Below are 21,947 nucleotides of genomic sequence, written 5' to 3' on the forward strand. Positions count from 1 at the left end.
TAATTATCACCAGGTTTTATTTTACGGAAACAAACATGATAGTAAATGCAGGGTACCCACAATTATATAATTCAGTCGGTGATCCTGAGTCTGTATTTGTTATTAATACGTCCATGTCTGGTTGTGTGTGTGTGTGTGTGTGTGTGTGTGTGTCAGTGTGCGGGGGCTTGAAACAGCTGCACTAGGTCCAGCAGGTCCTGCCTCTGCAGACCGAGCTCCTCCATCAGTGTGTTCAGGTACACCTCTGATGCGTCCGTCAGCAGGGCCTCCTGCACCACCCGAGACACCCCCGACAACCTGCAACACAACACGATACACAAAACACTCATGTTATCACTTTTCTGCAACAAAAAGGAACATTAATAATAAGAATAAGATTCTTTAGGACACACTCCAATAGTGAAATCTATGTCAAGTGCTAAAAGTGGCTAACGTTGTCCGAAAATACATCTGGTTTACGGAGTCACACGGATATCTCATGAGTAAAACACAGAGGTTGGGGTGGGTTCTAGTTCTTCACTCAGTAAAGGTACAACTCTGCCCACTGCTACATGTGTCACAGCGTTAGTACGCTGGTTGCTCAGGCTCCACCTTCACATGGAACATGAGCAACAGCTTTCAGGTCACCTGTTTGCAGTAAGCTGCGTCATGATTCCTCACAGCCATGATGAAAAGAGAACGTTCAGAAACAAGTGTATATGTCACAGTGACCTGGTAGTGGGGAGCTGCAGCCAGAATATTTAAATAATACTTACACAAAAAGAATGAAATAAATGAAAATACCAAAAACAAAATTGCATTGTTAAATGAAACTTGTAGAAAAGCCAATTATGCCGCTGATGTATGCGCAACAAAGGGATCTGACTTCAGGTAGCACAGGAAATGTGCATTACTTTGAATACAATTACAGCTTTCTCAAAGTTTCACATGTTTGAGAAAAAAACAGGGCGTGTCAAAAGCATTTCTATAGTTTTACTCTATATCATGCAAAACATATACATATTACATATTTAATGGAATGGTCACAGTATGATTCATTTTGGCTACTGTAGGTGTACCTCCATTCCCCGGGATAAATAAAGTATTATTTCTGATTTGAAGTAACCCCATGAGCATCTATCAGTGGGATCATTCCTGCATGTCAAATGTGAACAGAAAAAGTGCCACGATAATAAATCAGCACAGAAACCTCTTGTGTTTATCTCCAGCTCTAAATCCAGCTCGCACCCTTCCACCTGATCTCCGTCACCTCTCTAACCCCCCCCACCTTCTCTCTCCTGTCCTGTCTACCTGTGTGGAGGCTGCCTGCTCTCCGGTTCAGCCCGGGGTCTAGTGTTGCAGGGGGGGCATCCATTATTCAGCCGGCCTCAACAATAGAGGCCAGACCAGCTCCACAGCTGCCGTGCAGCAGATAGATGGAGCGCCACCAAATTATTCATGATGGAGGAATGGAAGGATGGAGAAGCTTGAATCATAGAGAACCAGCGGACAAAGAGAGTAAATGTTTCCAAAACGATTATTAAATAGGTAACAAAATAAATCCGATTTGTGACGGTAGTAAGTCATCACGTGGCTCGTCACAGATGTAATGAGTTTAGGTTATTAAGTGGTGCATAGATCAGACAAGTGTCTATGTGTCTTTTCATTTGTTTTGTAAAGCACTTTAAATTGTCGTGTACAGAAAAGTGCTATATAAATAAACTTGCCTTGCCTTGCCTATGTTTCTAAAAGTGGCCCTGTGTGAGGGGGGTCCGGTGCCTTGCTCAAGGGCACCACGGCAGGGCAGGAGGTGAACTGGGACCTCTCCCAGTAGAAGTCCACACTCCATATGTAGGTCTGCTTGGGGACTTGAACCAGCGACCCTACGGCTCACAGTCCAAGCCCCTACTGACGGAGCCACTGCCTAGATTAGAAGTTATAGATGTATAGCCCATGTGCTGGGGCTCAGTCCCTGTGCGGAGGCCCCAGGGTCAGATCCGGCCGGCGACCATTTACACATGTCTCCCCTTTTAAAACTGTCACTCTGCAATAAAGGCAAATGTGGCCCAAAATAAACAACACTTTATATTAGTGTCTTGTTTAATTGCAAACTGACCCAGAGCCAGTGATGGAGTCATAAATCAGAGTCAGCTGGGCCTCAGGTGAACGTTTTCCCAGGCAGAGCAATTTAAAAAGCAAGGACGTATACAAACTGAGCTGTGTGTGTGTGTGTGTGTGTGTGTGTGTGTGTGTGTGTGTGTGTGTGTGTGTGTGTGTGTGTGTGTAAAGGGCTGCTTCTCTGTGTGTGTGCTTTCTCTCCTGGATCACGGATCTGGAGGGGGGGCAATCAGGTGGAGATAAGGCCAGGAGGCGTCTGTGTGTACTCAGGCGGGAGCAGCACGGAACTGTCCATGAACTGCCAGCAACACACACACATTCACAGACACACACATGCGCAATCACAATGACCATATGGCACGGGCAAAAATAATTCCACACCATAAAGTGTCTCGACAAATGCCCCATGAAGCTCTGAGGCTGGAAGAGAATCTCATGCCCCTTTCACACCAGCGCCTTTTCAGCTCCGGCTCGGAGCTAGAGCCTGAAAAGCGCTGGGTTTTCCTGTTCACACCGGAGCTGCGCCGGCTCTTAGCTCCGGAATCCGCTTCATTTCCAGCTCCAAAAAATTGTCGGTCCAGAGGCAAGAGCTTTGGAGCTAAGAGGTGACGGCGCTTACGTCTCTCTTACGTCGAGGCGTGCAGGAAACTAAACCCACCTCCCATGGGTCGACTGTTATGCCTGCCTACAAGCAGTAGTGCCTATAAACACACTTTATAAAGTCAGGCAACACTAACCAGGCTTCGTGTGGTTCTGTTTATTTGTGCCTTACTTTGACCATCCGTTCACTGTTATCGATCACTGTGGAGAGAGGCAGACGTGTTGTTTTGTATTATTGCAGCTATCGGATGCAAGTAGTCAGTTTAGCTTCGGTTGCTATGCCAACATCACCCGTTTTATACCAGAGAAACTTTCATAACAGCGTTGTGATACCAAACAGTGTCAATTCAGACTGACACACATTCACTTAGGCTAAGGGGACTGGGGATATGCATCAGCTGCTTGTGTGAGTCGGACAGTGAATACTTTAGAGCGGCCGCTGCAGTGTGAGCTAACCGGGAGCTAACTGGAGAATAAACTCCCGTGGAAGAGCAGCACTGCAGCGGTCGGTAAATGCTGCAGAAACACATTAATAAACAATGAACCACGGCACTCTGGAGCAAAGTATAAGGTTGGAGAAGTCGTTATTCAATTTATTCTGGCTTCGTGTGATTAAAAGCAACACGATCATCGACCCGACGCAGTTGTTGTTGTTGTTGTGAGCTGCCGTAATGGCTGCCGTTGGGGGGCAAATCAGCGATGTAAACGGTGACGTCATGACGCAGCAGGGGCAGCTCTGGGGCGCCAGTGGGCGGTGTGAACAGAGCGGGAGCTGAAAAGGGAAACCGGAGCTGAATCAGAAAAGCTCCCGCTCGGAGCGAGAAACTGAAAAGCGCTGGTGTGAAAGCCGCAACAGTCACAGTTGGGACAGTGTCCTTCTTTGAATGAAGATTAGAAGCTTTGGTTTGAGCATCAATATGGATAAGGTAACATTTCAATATTAAAATGACTATTATAATGTTCAAACTAAGTTACCTTGATAAAAAGGACACATTTCTCTGTTTCTTTTGATTGCCTGTAATGGAGACATATTGCCTTTGTGTTACTGTTGTTGTTGTCGTCTGCTAGAAGGGCCCTACATTTATTGTATACTCACCTTCAAGTCACATTTTTACAATACATTTTTAATATCACACACACACACACACACACACACACACACACACACACACACACACACACACACACACACACACACACACACACACACACACACACACACACACACACACCACACACACACACACACACACACACACACACACACACACACACACACACAACTTACAGATGGAGAAGTATGACGGCTATGAGGGTCCACTCTGGAGTTTTGTGGATGATGTTTTTGTTGGTGAACCTGCGGTGTTGAGACAAACCAAGCAGAAGTCAAACAGAGATTTATGTCCCGTAAGGTCACTTGTGTATATGTTACACATATCTAACCTCAGGATCTGTGTTAACACACACATAACTCTAGCAACCTTTCTAGGCAGGCGTCAAAAATCACCCGATTGGGACGATAAGTAGAACAGGAAAAAAAAAATGTGCACCAGGCTGCAGCAGCGCCACACACTGCCTGTAATAGAGCTGTGATGTGTGTGTATGTGTGTGTGTGTGTGTGTGACAGAGCTGTGCATTTCCTCTGGTGGGTTAGCCTCTTGTCAGCGGGGCCTCTGGCAGCAGAAAGGAGAATTCCTGGAAGCAGGACTCTGGAGGTCCACTCTCTGCACAGTGATTTAATAGCTCTCCTGTTGAAAACATGCTGAACAGCCAATAGGAACGCAGAGTGCTTCTATGGCAGGAAGTGTTCAATTCTGGGGAGTTTTAATGAACCGCCATACTGACTAATACTGGGCAAGGAAAATAGAAATGCCATTTCTATTGAGGCTGCTTGATATAAGGGAAATATGCAATAATGTTGAATATACCTATATTACTTGAAAAATATTATATATATTAAAGCGTATGTGTAGTTAAGCGCCCATCTGTTGCTTTCCATATACTGTGTGAACAGATTACTTGTTCAATTAAGTCAAAGGAAAGGAAAAGATTTGCCATTTTTTATAGTTGAAGAAATGGAACATTGATCTGAACCGAAAACATTTACACAAATATTGTACAGTAAATACATTATTGAGTGGAAACATGGATTTATTGTGGAGCCCTAACAGCATGTATATAACCAATGCCATATATACATGCTATAAGGTTTTGAATAAAACCTTATAGCAGGAAAGAAAGACTTTGGTCCACTCACACGGATCTACTCATTTGTCTAATGAAATCCCTTCTAATGAATATATCACTTTTACAGGCCTTTTGTATTGAAAGCATTCTGTAGTATCACAGTAGGAAATTAAAATTGCATGTAAGGAAATTGATAATATGTTAATCTAATTTAGCGTCTTCAATTAAAGTGTGCTTGTTCACTTCCGATCATTATTTAGATTGAAATATAAATATACCCTAAGCTTTGTTATTAACCACCTTTGCTTTACCTGCAGTGACAATTCCAAATGAAAGCTGTGGATAATAAAAACAAGTAGTTTTGATTTATGAAATGTGGTGAATTCATGTTATTAGGTCTAACCATATTTCACCTGAGCTGAAGAAGCCTGAAGTGGTATAGAACATATCAATACTGTTTGAAGTGTATTTAACAACATTTAACACACTTCTAAATGCTTCCGCATCCATCTGGTACTATATCAAGTAGATCAGGCCAGTGTGGTTTTTTTTGTAGCTTCTTGACAGAGCTTAAATTGTTATGATAACACAGGACGATACATCTATTTCATATGATAGAAATGCACTCTCCAAAAGGCCTCGTCAATAAATCCTGAAGCGTGACATGTTATTTTTTTAAGTAGACATTATGATTTTTCATTGTAAGGGAAAGCACAGCTGTATTTAGTATCATACATTACGTCTCTGTAACAATCACGTTTCCCAGTAAGCCAAAATGCACAATATGAGGAATCTGGAAAGAAAACAACTAAAGAGAATATATAAACATTGATAAATAATGTATGTAACTAACTACAGCTGTGCTTCAAACTATTCTATAAGAGGGCCTTCTGTTATTTTTCATGCTACCTGTAGGGGGCACCACAGGTCCTTTTCACAGTTCTCAACAATGTTGAGGGATTTAAACAAACTCCCATAGAGAGGCGAAGTCCCTCCCCTTCCGGTGGACCTCCATGGGACCTTATTTCTGAAAAATTATGTATTGAAGTCAATGGAGAGAGAAAGATTATCTTTCGACCCCGTTTGAATTGTGCCACGAATTACACATATGATGTTTGTCAATTTAAAAGATAATTTTGCAAGTCAAAAAAATAAAAATGTGTCGTAAAACTGTGAAGTAACACTTTTTGTTGTGTGAAGCGCTCAATGAACTACATCTCCCGTCTCGCACCACACACCAAGACGGCCGTCCCGTTGGCACATTTCACCTCTTTCTTTCAGAATGAGGCGAAAAGTATTAAAAGAGGAGAAAATCTCTACACGTCTGGGCACGTTGAGAGCTGTACACACACACAAGGGGAGTTAGTCGGTTCCGTGAGAGCCAGCATGCGGGACCGGGATTCTGGGATTTGTAGTCTTTCTAGTTGCATATCTTTCATAGTCTTATATTTCAACAGTTTTACGACAAACTGTGACTTTTTTGATATGGAAATTATTTGTTAAGATTGACAAACATCATATGTGTAATTCGTGGCACAATTCCAACGGGATCGAAAGATGATCTTTCTCTCCCCATTGACTTCAATACATGCTTTTTCCTAAATAAGGTCCCATCGGAAGTAGATGGGCGGGACTTCGCCTCTCTATAAGCTGTGGTTTCTCTAGGAATATTACAGTGCTCTCAGGGAGATGGATTGCCATCTTTGCAGACTGTTCCAAAGGTTTACAGATAACACTTGCATACAAATGAGTTTTCTCTGGCTTTACACCAAAAAGGGAATAACACAGAAATGTTTGTATTTATATTAAGCCAAATGTTGCAATACTTGGATCATAAACACAGTCTCAATTAAGATAAATCATATATCAAATGAACTATATCATCTGATGATGTGGTGTAGGCCTACTTTACAAATGGGGCCTCTATAAAGTTTGGGTACATATCAATTTCATGAATAAAGCATGTGGTATTTGTTCATTGTGATGCATGCAGACTGTTCCTTAATGTGAATATATTATTTATGCCTTTTTCGAGATGTTACAAATACATGTTTGTGACAGATTTCAGGCCTCTTCAGCATGCTAAAATGATCCTGGGTGCTCGGTGTATCTGTGTGCTGCACTGACCTGAAGGTCTTGACCAGGTTGTTGAGGGCGCTGGAGACGTCACTCATGGTGAGCCGCAGAGAACCAACGATGTTTCTGAGGCTGCAACACAGCACAGACACAAAGATGAGGCACAAAGACAGAAACTATGCATCATATCTATACAACTAATACATAGTCCTGTACAAGTGAATGAAACTTCTACAGTCCAGCAACTTGATAACTACTGAGCTTTAAGTCGTTATGTAGAAACAACATGGATGCTAAAAAGTGACAGTTAAACAACCGCGGATAGCTGGTCCTGATCATTTCTTATTCCGATATGTTTCCCAGTCAGTAACATTATTTATAAGACCATATAACAACTTTGAAAGTGATTCGACCTGTGATCCGGATCCACTGATTATTTAATGGGTTCCCCTGGCCATACTAAAACCCTTTACCAAGTTCAATTCAGGTCACCCTTGAAAAAGAGATCAATGATCTCAATGGGATTCACCTGCATAGATAAAAGGTTTGAAATGAAATTCAAATCAGGCGGTCATTTTTTAGGTTATCCTGCTGACCGGCAAAAAACAGACTAACCAATCCCAATCCCTCCTTTGCAGCAAACACAATGGTAATGCACAGAGCTTAAAAAGATTCAGAACATCCTATGAACACACACCAGCTGCTGAGCTTCTCCACTGCGATCCGTTTCTGGATGAGGTGCTGAGCCTGAGAGTCGACGAGCGGCAGAGTGGGATACCTTTTGTCCTCGTCCTCGTCCACCCCCTGCTGAGAGAGCGAGCGTGTGGCAGGAAGCAATAGTCAGTTAACAACAAACCTGATTACTGGCATCAGCTTAGATAGACATGATTTCATCCTCTAAGGAACATTACAAAAACACCCAAAAGTCTGAAAACTGTTATCCATGCATTTATCACTAGTAGATTAGATTACTGGAATTTCACTTATTATTATCCAGTGTTTCCCCAGATCATTTGATTCTATTTGTAGGGGCACCGCACCCCCCCCCATGCAAATGAGCCATCATCTCATTAAATATGCGCATATTGTAATACATTTCAGGAACACAATTCTGAGCATTGGATAAAGTCAGGTTCAAAATGCTTGTTTCATTTTGTAGTCATATTAGAATCTGACGTTTTTAGAGAAGGGATTTTGGATATCTCTTTTTATCACTGTTTAACTTTCCTGTCGGCTCCCAGACCGTAGTCGAGGAGACAGGGGGGATGACTCTCTGTCGTCTTCCAGGGCAGAAGCAAGACGCTTCGGGTTCAATAACCCACTTTATCAAATGACTGGAGAGAGGCGAGCTCTTCTTCGGAGGTCGTTGCATTTACCTAGTTCTTCCGTTTCACAAGATACATCACAGACCTAAGCTTTTCCTGCTGCCTCGTTTCCAGTGGCGGCTGGTGGGAAATATTTTTGGTGGGGCTGTTGATATAGTAAGTAAAAAAAATGTTTGGGGAGAAATTACCCCTTAAAGAGCCTGTGACAGCATCCCAACAACTGTTGTGCAATGAAATATTGGGCTACTAGTCATCTCGAACCGTCAGTTTAAAAAAGAAGGTGCGATACCGTTCCGATAAATATCAATAATTTCGAACATCGCGGGGAAATTCCTTCGACTCATTTTGAAGTTTTGGGGGAAGCCGGAATGACGTCAATGCGGGAACGCTTCACTGTGCGGCGAGAGAGCCAAACACGGACAAAGTGTGTTGTCATGCGTAGAAATGGTGAATTACTGAGATTAGGCACGTTAATAACGTTTTAATGAAGTTGACTACAGTATATTCATATTTGTCAGTGCTTTCATGTCAATTCGGCGAACATAAACATAAATGATCGTGGTGAAGATGATGATTACATTAGGATTAAAAATCGGTAGTGAGAGCTACTGAATTTCCTCCCGTAGGATGTGATATAAAAACAAATCGATTATTTTTGTAGTTGTAAACTCAAGTGGATGAAACTACATTTATTAGTGCTTTCATGTCAATTCGGCGAACATATGATACATTAAATGATCGTGAGGATGATGATTAAAAATCGTTTGTTTGAGCCGGTCTGCATTTCCTGATGAGAAAACAAACCGATACTTTTTGTAGTTTTAGTAGTACACCAACATGGATTAAACGTGTGTTTTTTTACCACAATGTTGGGGAAATTAATGGATAAAATGCACGGATTATTATTATTATTCCCACTCCGATCGGGACACTAGGTCTACCGTTTCCCCGCAGCGAGGCTCCCCCCGTTGACAGTTTACGTGGGCTGGGTGCAGTGGCGGACTGGCGCCAGTACCGAAGTGGGCCGGTCGGATAAATCACTAGCACATCCCCCATAGGCGGCGCGTGAGGCTCAGGTTTGAGAAGGCTAAATAACTTTTTTTACCTGACGCTGCCCGCCTATAGAAAAGAGATCAACTCAGTGTGCGGAGTTTAAATCTCTCAAGTCATATTACAGGATAAAGGAAATACAGTTTAAACTGCCGTATGCAGAGAAGACGCCGACGTGTCGCACTTATCATTCATATTACATCATCAATCAGATCATCGATCATATAATATATCATACATTTCCTTATCTGAGTCAGCTTCTCCAGCCGTGCAACACTTAATAATTAATAATTCCTTGCATTTATTATAGCGCTTTATCAATGACTCAAAGCGCTTTACATATACACACATTACACATATATCATACATGCAATGGTCAGATACTGTGGACAATACCCACAGGAGCAAGTTCAGGTGAAGTGTCTTGCCCAAGGACACACCGGCTTTACAGACGCAGCAGCGGCGGGTTTCACCCCTTGATCTGATGATCATTGCACAGTGCACTGCGCCACACCGTCCATCTTCACGCCTCGAGGTCATCGAGGCGCTTTTACAAGTACACATTGGTATTATACATGTACTGTGGACAATACCCACAGGAGCAAATCCGGGTGAAGTGTCTTGCCCAAGGACACAACGGCCTGACGCGGGAGCGGGTTTCGAACGGGAGTTCCCCAGCACTCCCCCTTGATCTGATGATCGGATGCACAGACCACTGCGCCACCCGTCCCATACAGGCCCGCCTAGCTAACCCCGCCCAACGCGCTCTCAGCTGGTGAGAGAAATCCTGGCTTGATTTACCGAGTTGATAACCAGCGTCGTAGGACCGCTTAGCGAGATCTCGTTTGTTAGTTTGTTGTTAGTTTGTTTGCTACTCAAACATATCCAGGGTCTGTTGAACTGGCTTCGTAGTACAGGGCACAGGTGGCAAGCAGCGCTAATGTCAAAGACACAGACATTATATTTGTATTTTACCAGAATGCAGTGACACAAATATTTGGGAAGGCTTAGCCTTCCCTAGCCTACAGCACCCGCCGCCCCTGACATCCCCCACTGACAATTTACTAGCGGTACCGAAGTGGGCCGGTCAAGAGTCCCGGGATGATTTTTAGTCCCATTCCACCACTGGCTACATGACAGTATGATCACCCATATTGACGCACCTAATTCCTAAACTTCTAACAGATACAACATAAACCGATCCTTCAGCCTCATATGAGCTCTACACATATATCATACATGCAATGGTCAGATACTGTGGACAATACCCACAGGAGCAAGTTCAGGTGAAGTGTCTTGCCCAAGGACACACCGGCTTTACAGACGCAGCAGCGGCGGGTTTCACCCCTTGATCTGATGATCATTGCACAGTGCACTGCGCCACACCGTCCATCTTCACGCCTCGAGGTCATCGAGGCGCTTTTACAAGTACACATTGGTATTATACATGTACTGTGGACAATACCCACAGGAGCAAATCCGGGTGAAGTGTCTTGCCCAAGGACACAACGGCCTGACGCGGGAGCGGGTTTCGAACGGGAGTTCCCCAGCACTCCCCCTTGATCTGATGATCGGATGCACAGACCACTGCGCCACCCGTCCCATACAGGCCCGCCTTAACCTGCCATCAGGCCCTGGGGCTGATAATTTTTGTAGGCCCCCTATTTAAACAACAAATCAAAGTCATGTATAGCCTCAGCAGGCTCTGTGATCGCACTTCTCCACTCTGCTCTACGCGCGCCTGGTCCTCTCCTCCAGATGAGTGACGTATCGGGCCTCCCTCATGTATTTGTCCGGTTGCCATTGGCTCCCCTCCACGTAGCAAGTCCTCGTCGTCCTCTCCATCTCCTCCAACGGATAATGTCCCTCCTGTCTGTTTTTCCTCTCCCGCTACTCCATCGCCATCAGAACCAGACGGCCTACTTGGCCCCGCGGCCGGCACCGCTGCCGCTCGGTACAGAACTCATCTGTCCTTCCTCCTCATCCTTCGGCATGTTTTGTAATAGCTGCTTGTCTCGAAACTCCTTTTCCCTCAACAATTTCCTTTTCCGAGTGCCACTCTGAAACTTTTTCTTCTCAAACTTTTTCTCCTAAACAACCTTCATCTGTCACTCAATCACTCGCAATTTGAATACGTCACATGTGAAACATTCTCATTCTGATTGGCTGTTAAGTGGTGCCCACTGACTGTTTCGAAGTCATCATTTTTGAGAAAAATCTCTGGAATCTATCGATCTGATTGATTAGCAGAGCAAATGATCAAAATACTACGGAGGGAAGATATTTTCGTTTGGTTTACTGGTCTGGGGGAAGCTCGCGAGTGTGTGTGTGTGTATACGTGTGTGTGTTTGTGTATTTTTGCATTTGTGTGTATTGTGTTTGTTTCCCGGGGAAAACACTCTCGAGAAACACCGGCTGTTGTTATGCCTGCTGTGACGTCAAGTTACTCCGTTCTTCGCTTGTAATTATGCCGAAGCTTCAAAGTTGTATTTATCATCTGAATTTGCCGAAACAAGTTTAATATTCTGAAAGCCAAGATTTTGTTTATTTGAAAACAGATGAAAACAAACTGTAACGGACCCTGCCGTGTTATCTATGATTACTAAACGCCTTACATTCATAATGTCAGCCGGAGGGAGGGGGAGTGAGTGGGGAGTGAGTGGGGAGTGAGAGCTGTCATCTTCCCTTTACAAGCTTCAAAAATGTATTTATCGTGTGATTTTGGAAATAAAAGTTTCATATTCTGAAAGCCAAGACTTTGTTTATTTAAATGTTTTTTTAAATGTTTTTAATAAAAAAAACAGGCGGCCCTGGTCACATACTGTATGCAGAAGTATTATTTTAAGCAACACATTATGTTGACGAAACACTCGAGTCAAATGTAATTAAAGTCAGATCCACTTGTGTCTTAGATGGGGCAGTGATATCATAAAACTATACGCTTTCAAACACTCGGTAGGCCTAGTTATTTTTTAACCAGTTGTTCTGTATTCACCTTGCAGGTGCAACTCTGTGGCTTGTATCCTGGATTATATGTTTAAGTCATGGATGTTTAAAGCTCATATTTGTCGAATATTAGTTTACTTTTCATTAATGAAGTATGAAGTATGACTGTCAGTACACTTGTCCCTGTTTGTGATTGGTCAAATGTAGCTAACCCCGCCCAACGCGCTCTCAGCTGGTGAGAGAAATCCTGGCTTGATTTACCGAGTTGATAACCAGCGTCGTAGGACCGCTTAGCGAGATCTCGTTTGTTAGTTTGTTGTTAGTTTGTTTGCTACTCAAACATATCCAGGGTCTGTTGAACTGGCTTCGTAGTACAGGGCACAGGTGGCAAGCAGCGCTAATGTCAAAGACACAGACATTATATTTGTATTTTACCAGAATGCAGTGACACAAATATTTGGGAAGGCTTAGCCTTCCCTAGCCTACAGCACCCGCCGCCCCTGACATCCCCCACTGACAATTTACTAGCGGTACCGAAGTGGGCCGGTCAAGAGTCCCGGGATGATTTTTAGTCCCATTCCACCACTGGCTACATGACAGTATGATCACCCATATTGACGCACCTAATTCCTAAACTTCTAACAGATACAACATAAACCGATCCTTCAGCCTCATATGAGCTCTCAGATACGTTCAAAATTAAACTGTCATCGCTGTCTGAGCTTGCTGCTGTGCGCGCCATCGTGTGTTTACATGCAGAAGCTGGGATCCTGAACGGTGCAGCTGGAGCGCTGTGCCCGCAATGACGTCACCCATCATTTGGCGGGACTTGAAGAATCCCCGAGAAGATCCAGAAAATGGTCAACATTGAAGGCAGATTAATGGTTATCAAAGTACAAATATCCAAAATCAGTTCAGTAACGGTTTCAAGGGGACAATATTTACTCAAATTGATGGGTTTGGATGATGGGGGAAACTCGTGTCACAGGCTCTTTAAATTAGGACTTCTGGTGATGTAATGGCGCGTTTCCAGTGCAGCGCGGAGCTCGCTTTAATGCTGCGTTCAGACCGGACGCGATGCAAATATTCGCTTCGCTCTAAGCGCTCCTATCGCATCGCTCTAGTCGCTCGAGTTTCACCGCGGCTGCCAGCTGTGTTTACTCGCATCATTCAAACAAGACGCGCTCGGGAGCTACAACTACAACAAAATGAACATACTTTACCGTGATTAAATTGTAATACACGTTTCTAAATGATGCCGACGTAACAACATACTGATACCGGTTAGTAAAAACCATGAATTTATGCTTTGACAAGTCTGCAGACAGACGGCAGGCGAAAAGCCTTTTAGAATGCTTGTTTTCTGAATGGAGATTGGGTCGACCAGGCTAAGCTAACGTTGTATATGCTCACTCCACACTCATAACAACGGCCTACAGACATAAATAAACCAGCGACTGTATTCACCATGACACAGACAGTGCCGAGCCGTGCGGGGCCCGTCTTTGGTTGCGTTTCCACTTGGCCTAGTACCGGCTAGCGGGTCCTAATTCACAGTTTTTCTGGCCCCATAAAATGGTGGTTCTAGGGCCAGGAACAACCAGGCAGAGTCGGGCTGAGTATGCTAAACTAGAGAGAGAATCGCTGGCAAGGGGGCTACAACTACAACAAGATGAATATATTTTACCGTGATTTAATTGTAATACACGTTTCAAAATGATGCCGAATTAACAACATACTGATACCGGTTAGTAAAAACCATGAATTAATCCTTTGACAAGTCTGCAGACAGACGGCAGGCGAAAAACCCTTTTAAAATGCGTGTTTTCTAAATGGAGATTGGCTAAGCTAACGTTATATATGCTCCGACCGTCCACACTCACAACAACGGCCTACAGACGTAAATAAACCAGCGACTGTATTCTCCATGACACAGACAGTCTGTGGTTTGTACTTGTTTAACTTTTGTCTAGTTTCTGAACAGATCGTATCTGTCCCCGGCTGTTTGAAGAGCAAGCATGGGAAACAAAAGACAGCATTTACCTGTTTGCATCCAGCTAGCCTTTCTGGTGTACCAGCTACGTGAGAAGCCTCGTTGATACGTTTTGTCTTTTTCACGAGCTTGCTGCGATATATACAAATCGGGTTGGTCCGGTCCAAGGTCTTTAAGTATCAATTTATCTCCCAAACTTCTCCTTTCGAAAGGATTGGAGAGTAGCTCTTGAACGGAATTGGGCAGAGACCGAGGTCCGGCGACTCCACCTGCACACGAAGCCATTCTCATCACCTTGGTCACTCACAAGCAGGGACGTGCACAGGTACGGGCTAATGTTGCCCGGGCAACGGCCCTTTTGAACTTTTTGGCTGGCCTGCCCCTCTGGAGAGAGCGATTGTCTTTTTTTTTCGAAGAAACATGATAAGCCCACAATTAGTATTGTAGAGTCATCTGCCCCCAGTCACGTGACTTTGTTTACAATCTGACAGCTGAAAAGCAAAGGAAAGTCCTCAGAGTCCGGTCCAGCCTCATATGGCTATGGTGATCATACCGAATGCCTGCCTGGCTTTGGTGGCAAATCCCCGGGTCAATCTGTCCCCGGAAATGTCCCCGTTTTTAAATATGCTTAAATTGATTTTGAGTTCTCTCATAGCAGTTAGAGTATAGGGGACAAACCAGGGGACTTTACTTCCTCTTGACACCGTCGGTTATTTACAAAAAAAACACCTAAATATACTTGTTATGGTGCTTCTGTCTTTCTGTGTCTTCTCATCTGCTCCACAAACTCCCTCACCCTCTCTCTCTTTTCTTGATCGCCCTCTCTCACATAGGCCTACAGGAGAACACTTCACTGCCCCGCTTCATTGTAGGATTTCTGCCATGTCTCTACTTTAGTTTGACCATCTCTGTTATTAAGTTATGGAATACTAAATAAATAAGTAATTTGATACCTTACCGTTACTGCGCTCATAAACAATGATAAGAATAAGAATAATGCGTATTAAACTGGTTTAATCAATTAGTGAGTTTATTTAAGGCACAGACAGCAGTTACAACGGTCAAACTACATTAAAACAGAATTGTCAGCATTTTGTCTTTAATAGTTACTAACATTAGATATGTTGATGACAAAAAATGTCCCTGGTTTTCATTTTTTATAAAAAGTTCTTATGATTTCGGCGGGTTGGGGGGAGGCCCTTTTTCTAGTTTAGAGCAATAGCCCCTCCAAATGTCTGTGCATGTCCCTGCTCACGAGTCTAAAAAACAACTCACGTCAACGCACGTAAGCAACGTGGTCACCAACGTGGGCGCCCTCGTGACCAAAATATTTGACTCCGCTGATTGGCTGAAATTATGTTTCGGCGGCACAGTTTACTATTGAGACTTTTGCAACGTGCTGGTTGCTGCTGTTTGGCTCGGGGGCTCCTTGCACGGCGCCCAGTAATGATAAACTAATGCCACGGGCAAGGCCAGGCAGGAAACATGTGACTTATCAGTAACTTTAGACATCGGAACACAATTTTAAACGAGATTTTATTGTAGATTATACATTTTACTGATACCAATTGTATGATATTTACCTTGTTCAGTAAAATTAAAAATATAAAATATATATTTTTTTTTTATATTTTCTTTTTAATTTAATATTTTTTTTTGTATGTGGGAAGAGGTGGGCCGGCCGCCACTGTTCGTTTCCCTTCCAGAAAACATATACCCAGCTCGCTCGCTCACTCTCGCATACCCACATCGACGCACCACACCCCTCTCTTAAAGAGCAACTTCCAGGTTTTTTTTTTATACTACATTTACGCTTAACCTTGCCTGAAAATTACAATTAAAACAGTTAATGTAGGATTTGATATGTTTTACAAGACATAAGGGCAGGAATTCAGAGGGAAAGGAGCCGTTTTTGAGTTCTGCTACTAAAACCTGCTTTTTTCTTTTTACGTCATACGTCATATTACGTCACATGGGGGAGCAACTTTCTCGGACTCCTTTTCTGCCCAATCCGTGGTAGTAGTTTGTAGTTGGTTTGAGCGGTTGTGGTTTAGTGAGCTGGTATTTTTTCGGTAATTTTACATTGCATTTCACCATTTTTAATCATGTTGAGCTTGAGTTTGTGCAGGTTGCACAAACTCCAGCCTGTCAGGACATCGAGTCCACAGTTTCCCTAACAGGAAAAGGACCGGAGCTAGCTTTCGTTCCTGGGTGCATTGTGCGAGGTGCATCCACCTCCCTGCAGCACATACTCTCCACAGCTGAAGCCTATCAAACAAAACGTTTATCAGGAAACCGTATTACACCGTATTACCCCCCCCCTTCGCTCCTCTTGCTAAAAATGTACCTGCATTTACTAAATGTCAGCTAAAAGAGGAGTGAAATTAAAAACCTGTATAGATATTAACAGTACTTAATGTCAGCTTAGTAAAAAAAAACATAATTATTATTTACAATGGACTACGTGTAGCTAACAGACACATTTCCACCACTCATAGACCACACCCATCTTTTCTTTGACATACTGTCACCCTTTAGTCCCTCTCTCTTGTCTTTCTCTCCTTTCTTTTCTCTTTTGAAAGCCTGTCTTTGTTAGTCATTGAGACATGGTTCACAAGTAAGTACTAGCATCCCTGCTCCTAACATGCTCTCACTCTCTGCTAGAAAGTGCCGGCGGTACTGCACCGCCTTTGGAGGCAGGACCAAACCATTACATGTAAATAGACAAAGGCTTTGGATAATTAACTTTTGGAAGAAAATAAGTTAAATGAATTGTAAGTTTAGCGAGTACATTATCAATATAACGTCCTATTAATGTTAATTCTTGATGAACTTAAACACGATGAACTTAAACAGTTTTTTCTTAATGTTCTAAAATTGTTTGGGCCCCCGTGGTGAGGGTGTTTGGGGTGGCCAATAGGGTGGCCAGGATTCAGCTGGCCACCCCCAGCCACCCCCCTGCTCCGCCACTGTGTAGCTAACACCAGTCACTCACCAAGACAGCTGCCCTGTTCTCCACATGTTCTCCTCACACCACAGCTCCATTTCTCTCCGATGGCCGTTATTTCTTCTAATCTTTGGCTGCTCCTGGTCTCTTGGACGCCTAGCAGGCTCATAATTATAATCATATGCATTCGAATATAGATTTTCAACCTCTTCTGTGTCAAAACTAGCATTGTGACCCATGTTTATTCATACGTTAGACCGGCCGCTCAGCCCCATGTTACGTCACGTGGGAGGTCACATGGGGAGGCTTTTTTTATGCGGAAGTAAAAATGTCTTACAAAAACGATGCCAGATGTCACTGTAGTGTATATTTCTGTATATCTTTTTGAAAATCGAGTGTATACATCATTTTCCTACACATTTATTCACTGGTGTGACTAACCTGAAAGTTGCTCTTTAAAGGGATAGCGATCTCACTCTGCATGACCCTAATGTCATAACAACTCCATGAATCAGAAAATACTGTCAACAGCCCTAAAATATCAATTTTCGTCATGTTTTTAGGTATATATAATTTTAGCTATGAATGATATTTAAACAAACCCTTCTTTAAAAACCTTCAGAATATTGATAGGAATATAACTGGAAGGTTTGGTGTATGTACGTGCTCACAACAACACCCTTCATTAACACCCCTCCTCTCTCCTTTTCTCACCTCGTTTCCTTGCTGCTCCTCCTTCTTCTCAGGTAGAGTCCGGCTGCCTTTATAGAACTCCCTGACTCTGATCTCCGCCTGCTGGGTCTCCTGCCTCAGCGCCTGGTAGTCTGGAGCTGCAGCAGACGGTCTCTCCTGCCCCCCATCATCATCCTCATCCTCAAGGTCGTCTTCGTCCAGCTCCTCCTCTTTATCCTCTTCTACTTCTTTTACACCATGGAAAGTTGCACTGTGTGAGTGGTCAGCGCCGTGCAGGAACTTCAGCGTCTCCTCGGTGCCCCACTCCTTCAGCGTTCTCCTCAGGCTCTCCAGCTGGTTGAGCCTGATGGAGTCGGGTTGGGCAGCAGCAGCGTGGTTTTTAAAGAGGTCTCGAAGCCCGGCAGCACCTCTCTTGCTCATCCCCACCTGGGTGATGTTGAGGCCTGGCTGGATGTTCGATGCTGTATCATCCTGATTACTGTTGATCAGGGTGGAAAAGGGGAGGTGTTTGCCTTCTGTTGAGCTGTTTGAGTCTTCACAAGGTAGAGAAGCAAAAAGATTTGTGTGTCGTGCTTTTGTTGTTGAGTGAACAGGTGGAGGAGCAGCGTGAGTCTCAGATAAGTTGTATAAATTCAGCTTAACTATAGCGTCTTCCACAGCGGCTACTTCATCTGGTGCCTGCTCTACATGAGGTGTGTCTGTGCGTAAAGATGACGGCTGTTTTTTACCATCAGTTTCAACTTCTGTTCGTGATTTCCGTTTTATTTTCCCCTCCCGTTTCTTTCTCCTCTCCTTCTCTTCATCTTCTTTGTGCTCTTCATCTGTGCGTTTAGGCAGGTCGCCCCAGTGCACCCTGGGTCCCTGCCTCTGGGACACCACGCTGGAGACAAAGTCCTGCTCCTGTTCGGTGTCGCTGCTCTCACTGTGGAGGAGGCCGTCTGCAGGACCCTGCTCAGAGCTGAGGGACTCCTCGGGGGGAGCAGCATTTTCAATGTCTTCCTCTGTCAGACGCTGTACCTTCAGACTCACCTCCTCACCAGAACTCCCGCTAGACAGACATGGGTAAGAATGAATGATTAGACTTATATTACATTTAGAAAATGAAACAAAAATGTGTCTATTAGTTAGTCGATTCTGCTCTAAACTATTGAGATATGTTGCAAATATTTTCATGTAAAAACTAAAAATGCATAATATTGCATTTTTTGTCAATATGGGTCGCTCAATCTAAAAACACAGAGTTGGGTGGTGTTGTGAAATAGCGTAGCATCATGGGAGTTTTTCAGTTCAGTCAGGTTCTCCCAGAAAGGATTATTTTGTTCTTCATTCAATGAAAAAAGCTGTTTCACTTAAGAAAAAATCTGTGCTTTTGGATCACTAATTGGTGGATATAGGGTGGAGGGTCTGCGAGCTAATGAGAAATGTTTGCTGAGCCTGTTTCTCTCTTATTTAAGGTGGAGATGTTTAGTACGTTGAATAAGGCTGAATAAAGAAGTCTAAAATGAAAAATCTGTGTTTTCCTGACATTGTTTGGCTACTGCAAACATCTGCTCAGCTTAAATCAAATCCTTCATATAATATATTTAATAGTAATAAAATGACAGAATTGTTTAGGTCTAAACATTTTTTGAAGGATGTGGGATTATACACCTTAAGAACTATGCAATATAAATCTAGTTGGGAGGCTGTGGCTCAGTGGAAAGTGTGCTGGACTTCGAATCAGGAGGTAGCAAGTTCAAGTCCCACTGCAGTCAGCATGTCGTTGTGTCCCTGAGACACTTCACCCCAGATTGCACCCCAGGCAAGGCAAGGCAAGGCAATATAGCACTTTTCAACACAAGGCAATTCAAAGTGCTTTACAAAAAATGAAAGACATTAAGAAAATGGCATTTAAAATCAGTCATTAAAAAGAAAAGCTAATAAAATAAACATTAAAAGAAAAAATACATGGATAAAAGTTACAGTGCAGTCTAAGATATGAATAGTTCAATTAAAAGCAGCGACAAAAAGAAAAGTCTTCAGCCTGGAAAAGTAGTCGCAGACCTGCAGGTTTCTGGGAGTTTGTTCCAGATATTTGGAGCATAATAACTAGAGATGTCCCGATCCGATCACGTGATCGGGGATCGGAGCCGATCACGTGATTTTCAATAAAATCGGGAGAAAAAAATCTGGGATCGGATTTATTTATTTATTTTTTTTATTTAATGTTACAAAACAAAAATGACCATGTTCACGTCTTAAAGTCATCCTGAGGACTCAGTTTTGGTTTAAAATTACACAACATCATGTATGTGTTGCTTTCTTTGGGCTTGTTTTCATAGACCTGGTTGCTTATTTCTCTGAAATCTGGCAACAGAGTGGGTGCAGTGTCTAATAGTAGCAGTAAGCTAATGAGAGGCTAGGTTCAGCTGGTGACTCGGGAGTCGGGAAAGAGAAAATGTCAGGAGTTTGGAAGTATTATAAAATTGAAAGCGAAGGCAGTGTGACAGCCAGATGCAATGTTTGCAAGGCGGAGGTTCCGCGTGGTGGAAAGAACAGAGCTACGTTCAACACGACCAATCTAATACGCTACCTGAGAAACAAACACCAACAACAACACGGCGAGTACACAGCGGCCACTCGGGTAACGGCACTGAAACAACCGACACTTTCAGAGACTTTTAAAAGGAAAGAGAAACTGCCCCAGAACAGTGAAAAGGCCAACACAATAACAGCCAAGATAGCGGAATTCATCGCGTTGGATGACCAGCCGTTATCTGTTACCTTTTTTTTCTCTTAATGCATTGCATAAAGATCGGATCGGGAAAAATCGGTATCGGCAGATTGTCAAAATCAAATGATCGGAATCGGATCGGGAGCAAAAAAAGGTGATCGGGACATCCCTAATAATAACTGAACGCTGCTTCTCCATGTTTAGTTCTGACTCTGGGGACAGAAAGCTGACCAGTCCCTGAAGACCTGAGAGATCTGGATGGTTCATAATTTAGCAGGAGGTCAGTAATGTATTTTGGGCCTAAACCATTCAGTGCTTTATAAACCAGCAGCAGTATTTTTGAAATCTATTCTTTGACCCACAGGAAGCCAGTGTAAAGACTTCAGAACAGGAGTGATGTGATCCACTTTCTTAGTGTTAGTGAGGACTCGAGCAGCGGCGTTCTGAATCAGCTGCAGCTTCCTAATAGATTTTTTAGTGAGACCTGTGAAGACACCATTGCAGTAGTCCAGTCTACTGAAGATAAAAGCATGGACAAGTTTTTCCAAATCCTGCTGTGACATTAGTCTTTTAATCCTAGATATATTCTTTAGGTGATAGTAGGCTGATTTAGTAACTGTTTTAATGTGACTGTTGAAACTCAGGTCAGAGTCCATGACTACACCTAGATTTCTGGCTTTATCTGTTGTTTTGAACATTGCAGACTGAAGCTCAGCGCTAACTTTTATACATTCTGACTTGGCTCCAAAAACCATTACCTCAGTTTTATCTTTGTTTAATTGGAGAAAGTTCTGACACATCCAGTCATTGATTTGTTCAATGCACTTACTCAGTGTTTGAATAGGAGCATAGTCTCCTGGTGAAATTGTTACGTAAATTTGTGTGTCATCTGCATAGCTATGGTAACTTATTTTGTTGTTCTTCATTATCTGAGCCAGTGGTAGCATGTAGATGTTAAAGAGAAGAGGCCCCAAGATGGAGCCTTGAGGAACCCCACATGTCATATTTGTCAACTCAGATGTGTATTTACCTATAGAAACAAAGTTGTTTCTGTCCTTTAGGTAGGATTCAAACCAATTTAGAACTGTTTCCGAAAGTCCCACCCAGTTTTCCAGTCGGTCTAGTAATATGCTGTGGTCAACAGTGTCAAACGCAGCACTGAGATCTAATAATACTAACACTGAAGTTCTGCCACTGTCGGTGTTTAAGTGGATGTCGTTAAAGACCTTTACAAGAGCAGTCTCAGTGCTGTGGTTTGGACGAAAGCCTGACTGGAACACATCGAAACAACCATTTAAATGCAAGAAATTACTCAACTGT

General features: G+C 43.2%; 1 protein-coding gene across 2 annotated transcripts in view; it reads right to left on the reverse strand.

Annotated features, from left to right (window-relative positions):
- Positions 1-21,947, reverse strand: part of rpap2 (RNA polymerase II associated protein 2) — a 26,108-nt gene continuing 4,161 nt past the window's right edge. The window contains exons 8-12 of one of the 2 annotated variants that reach the window (XM_034104166.2): positions 17,936-18,962; positions 7,658-7,767; positions 7,012-7,092; positions 3,986-4,054; positions 1-297 (exon numbers count right to left, since the gene is read on the reverse strand). In XM_034104166.2, coding sequence (XP_033960057.1) covers positions 153-297; positions 3,986-4,054; positions 7,012-7,092; positions 7,658-7,767; positions 17,936-18,962 — 1,432 coding nt within the window. In that variant the 3' untranslated portion in view covers positions 1-152. Of the gene's footprint in view, positions 298-1,891; positions 3,470-3,985; positions 4,055-7,011; positions 7,093-7,657; positions 7,768-17,935; positions 18,963-21,947 lie in introns of those variants that run through there. The other variant, XM_071206378.1, reaches the window with a different exon arrangement.

Source organism: Pseudochaenichthys georgianus, chromosome 17 (assembly GCF_902827115.2).
Source record: "Pseudochaenichthys georgianus chromosome 17, fPseGeo1.2, whole genome shotgun sequence".
NCBI lineage: Eukaryota > Metazoa > Chordata > Actinopteri > Perciformes > Channichthyidae > Pseudochaenichthys > Pseudochaenichthys georgianus.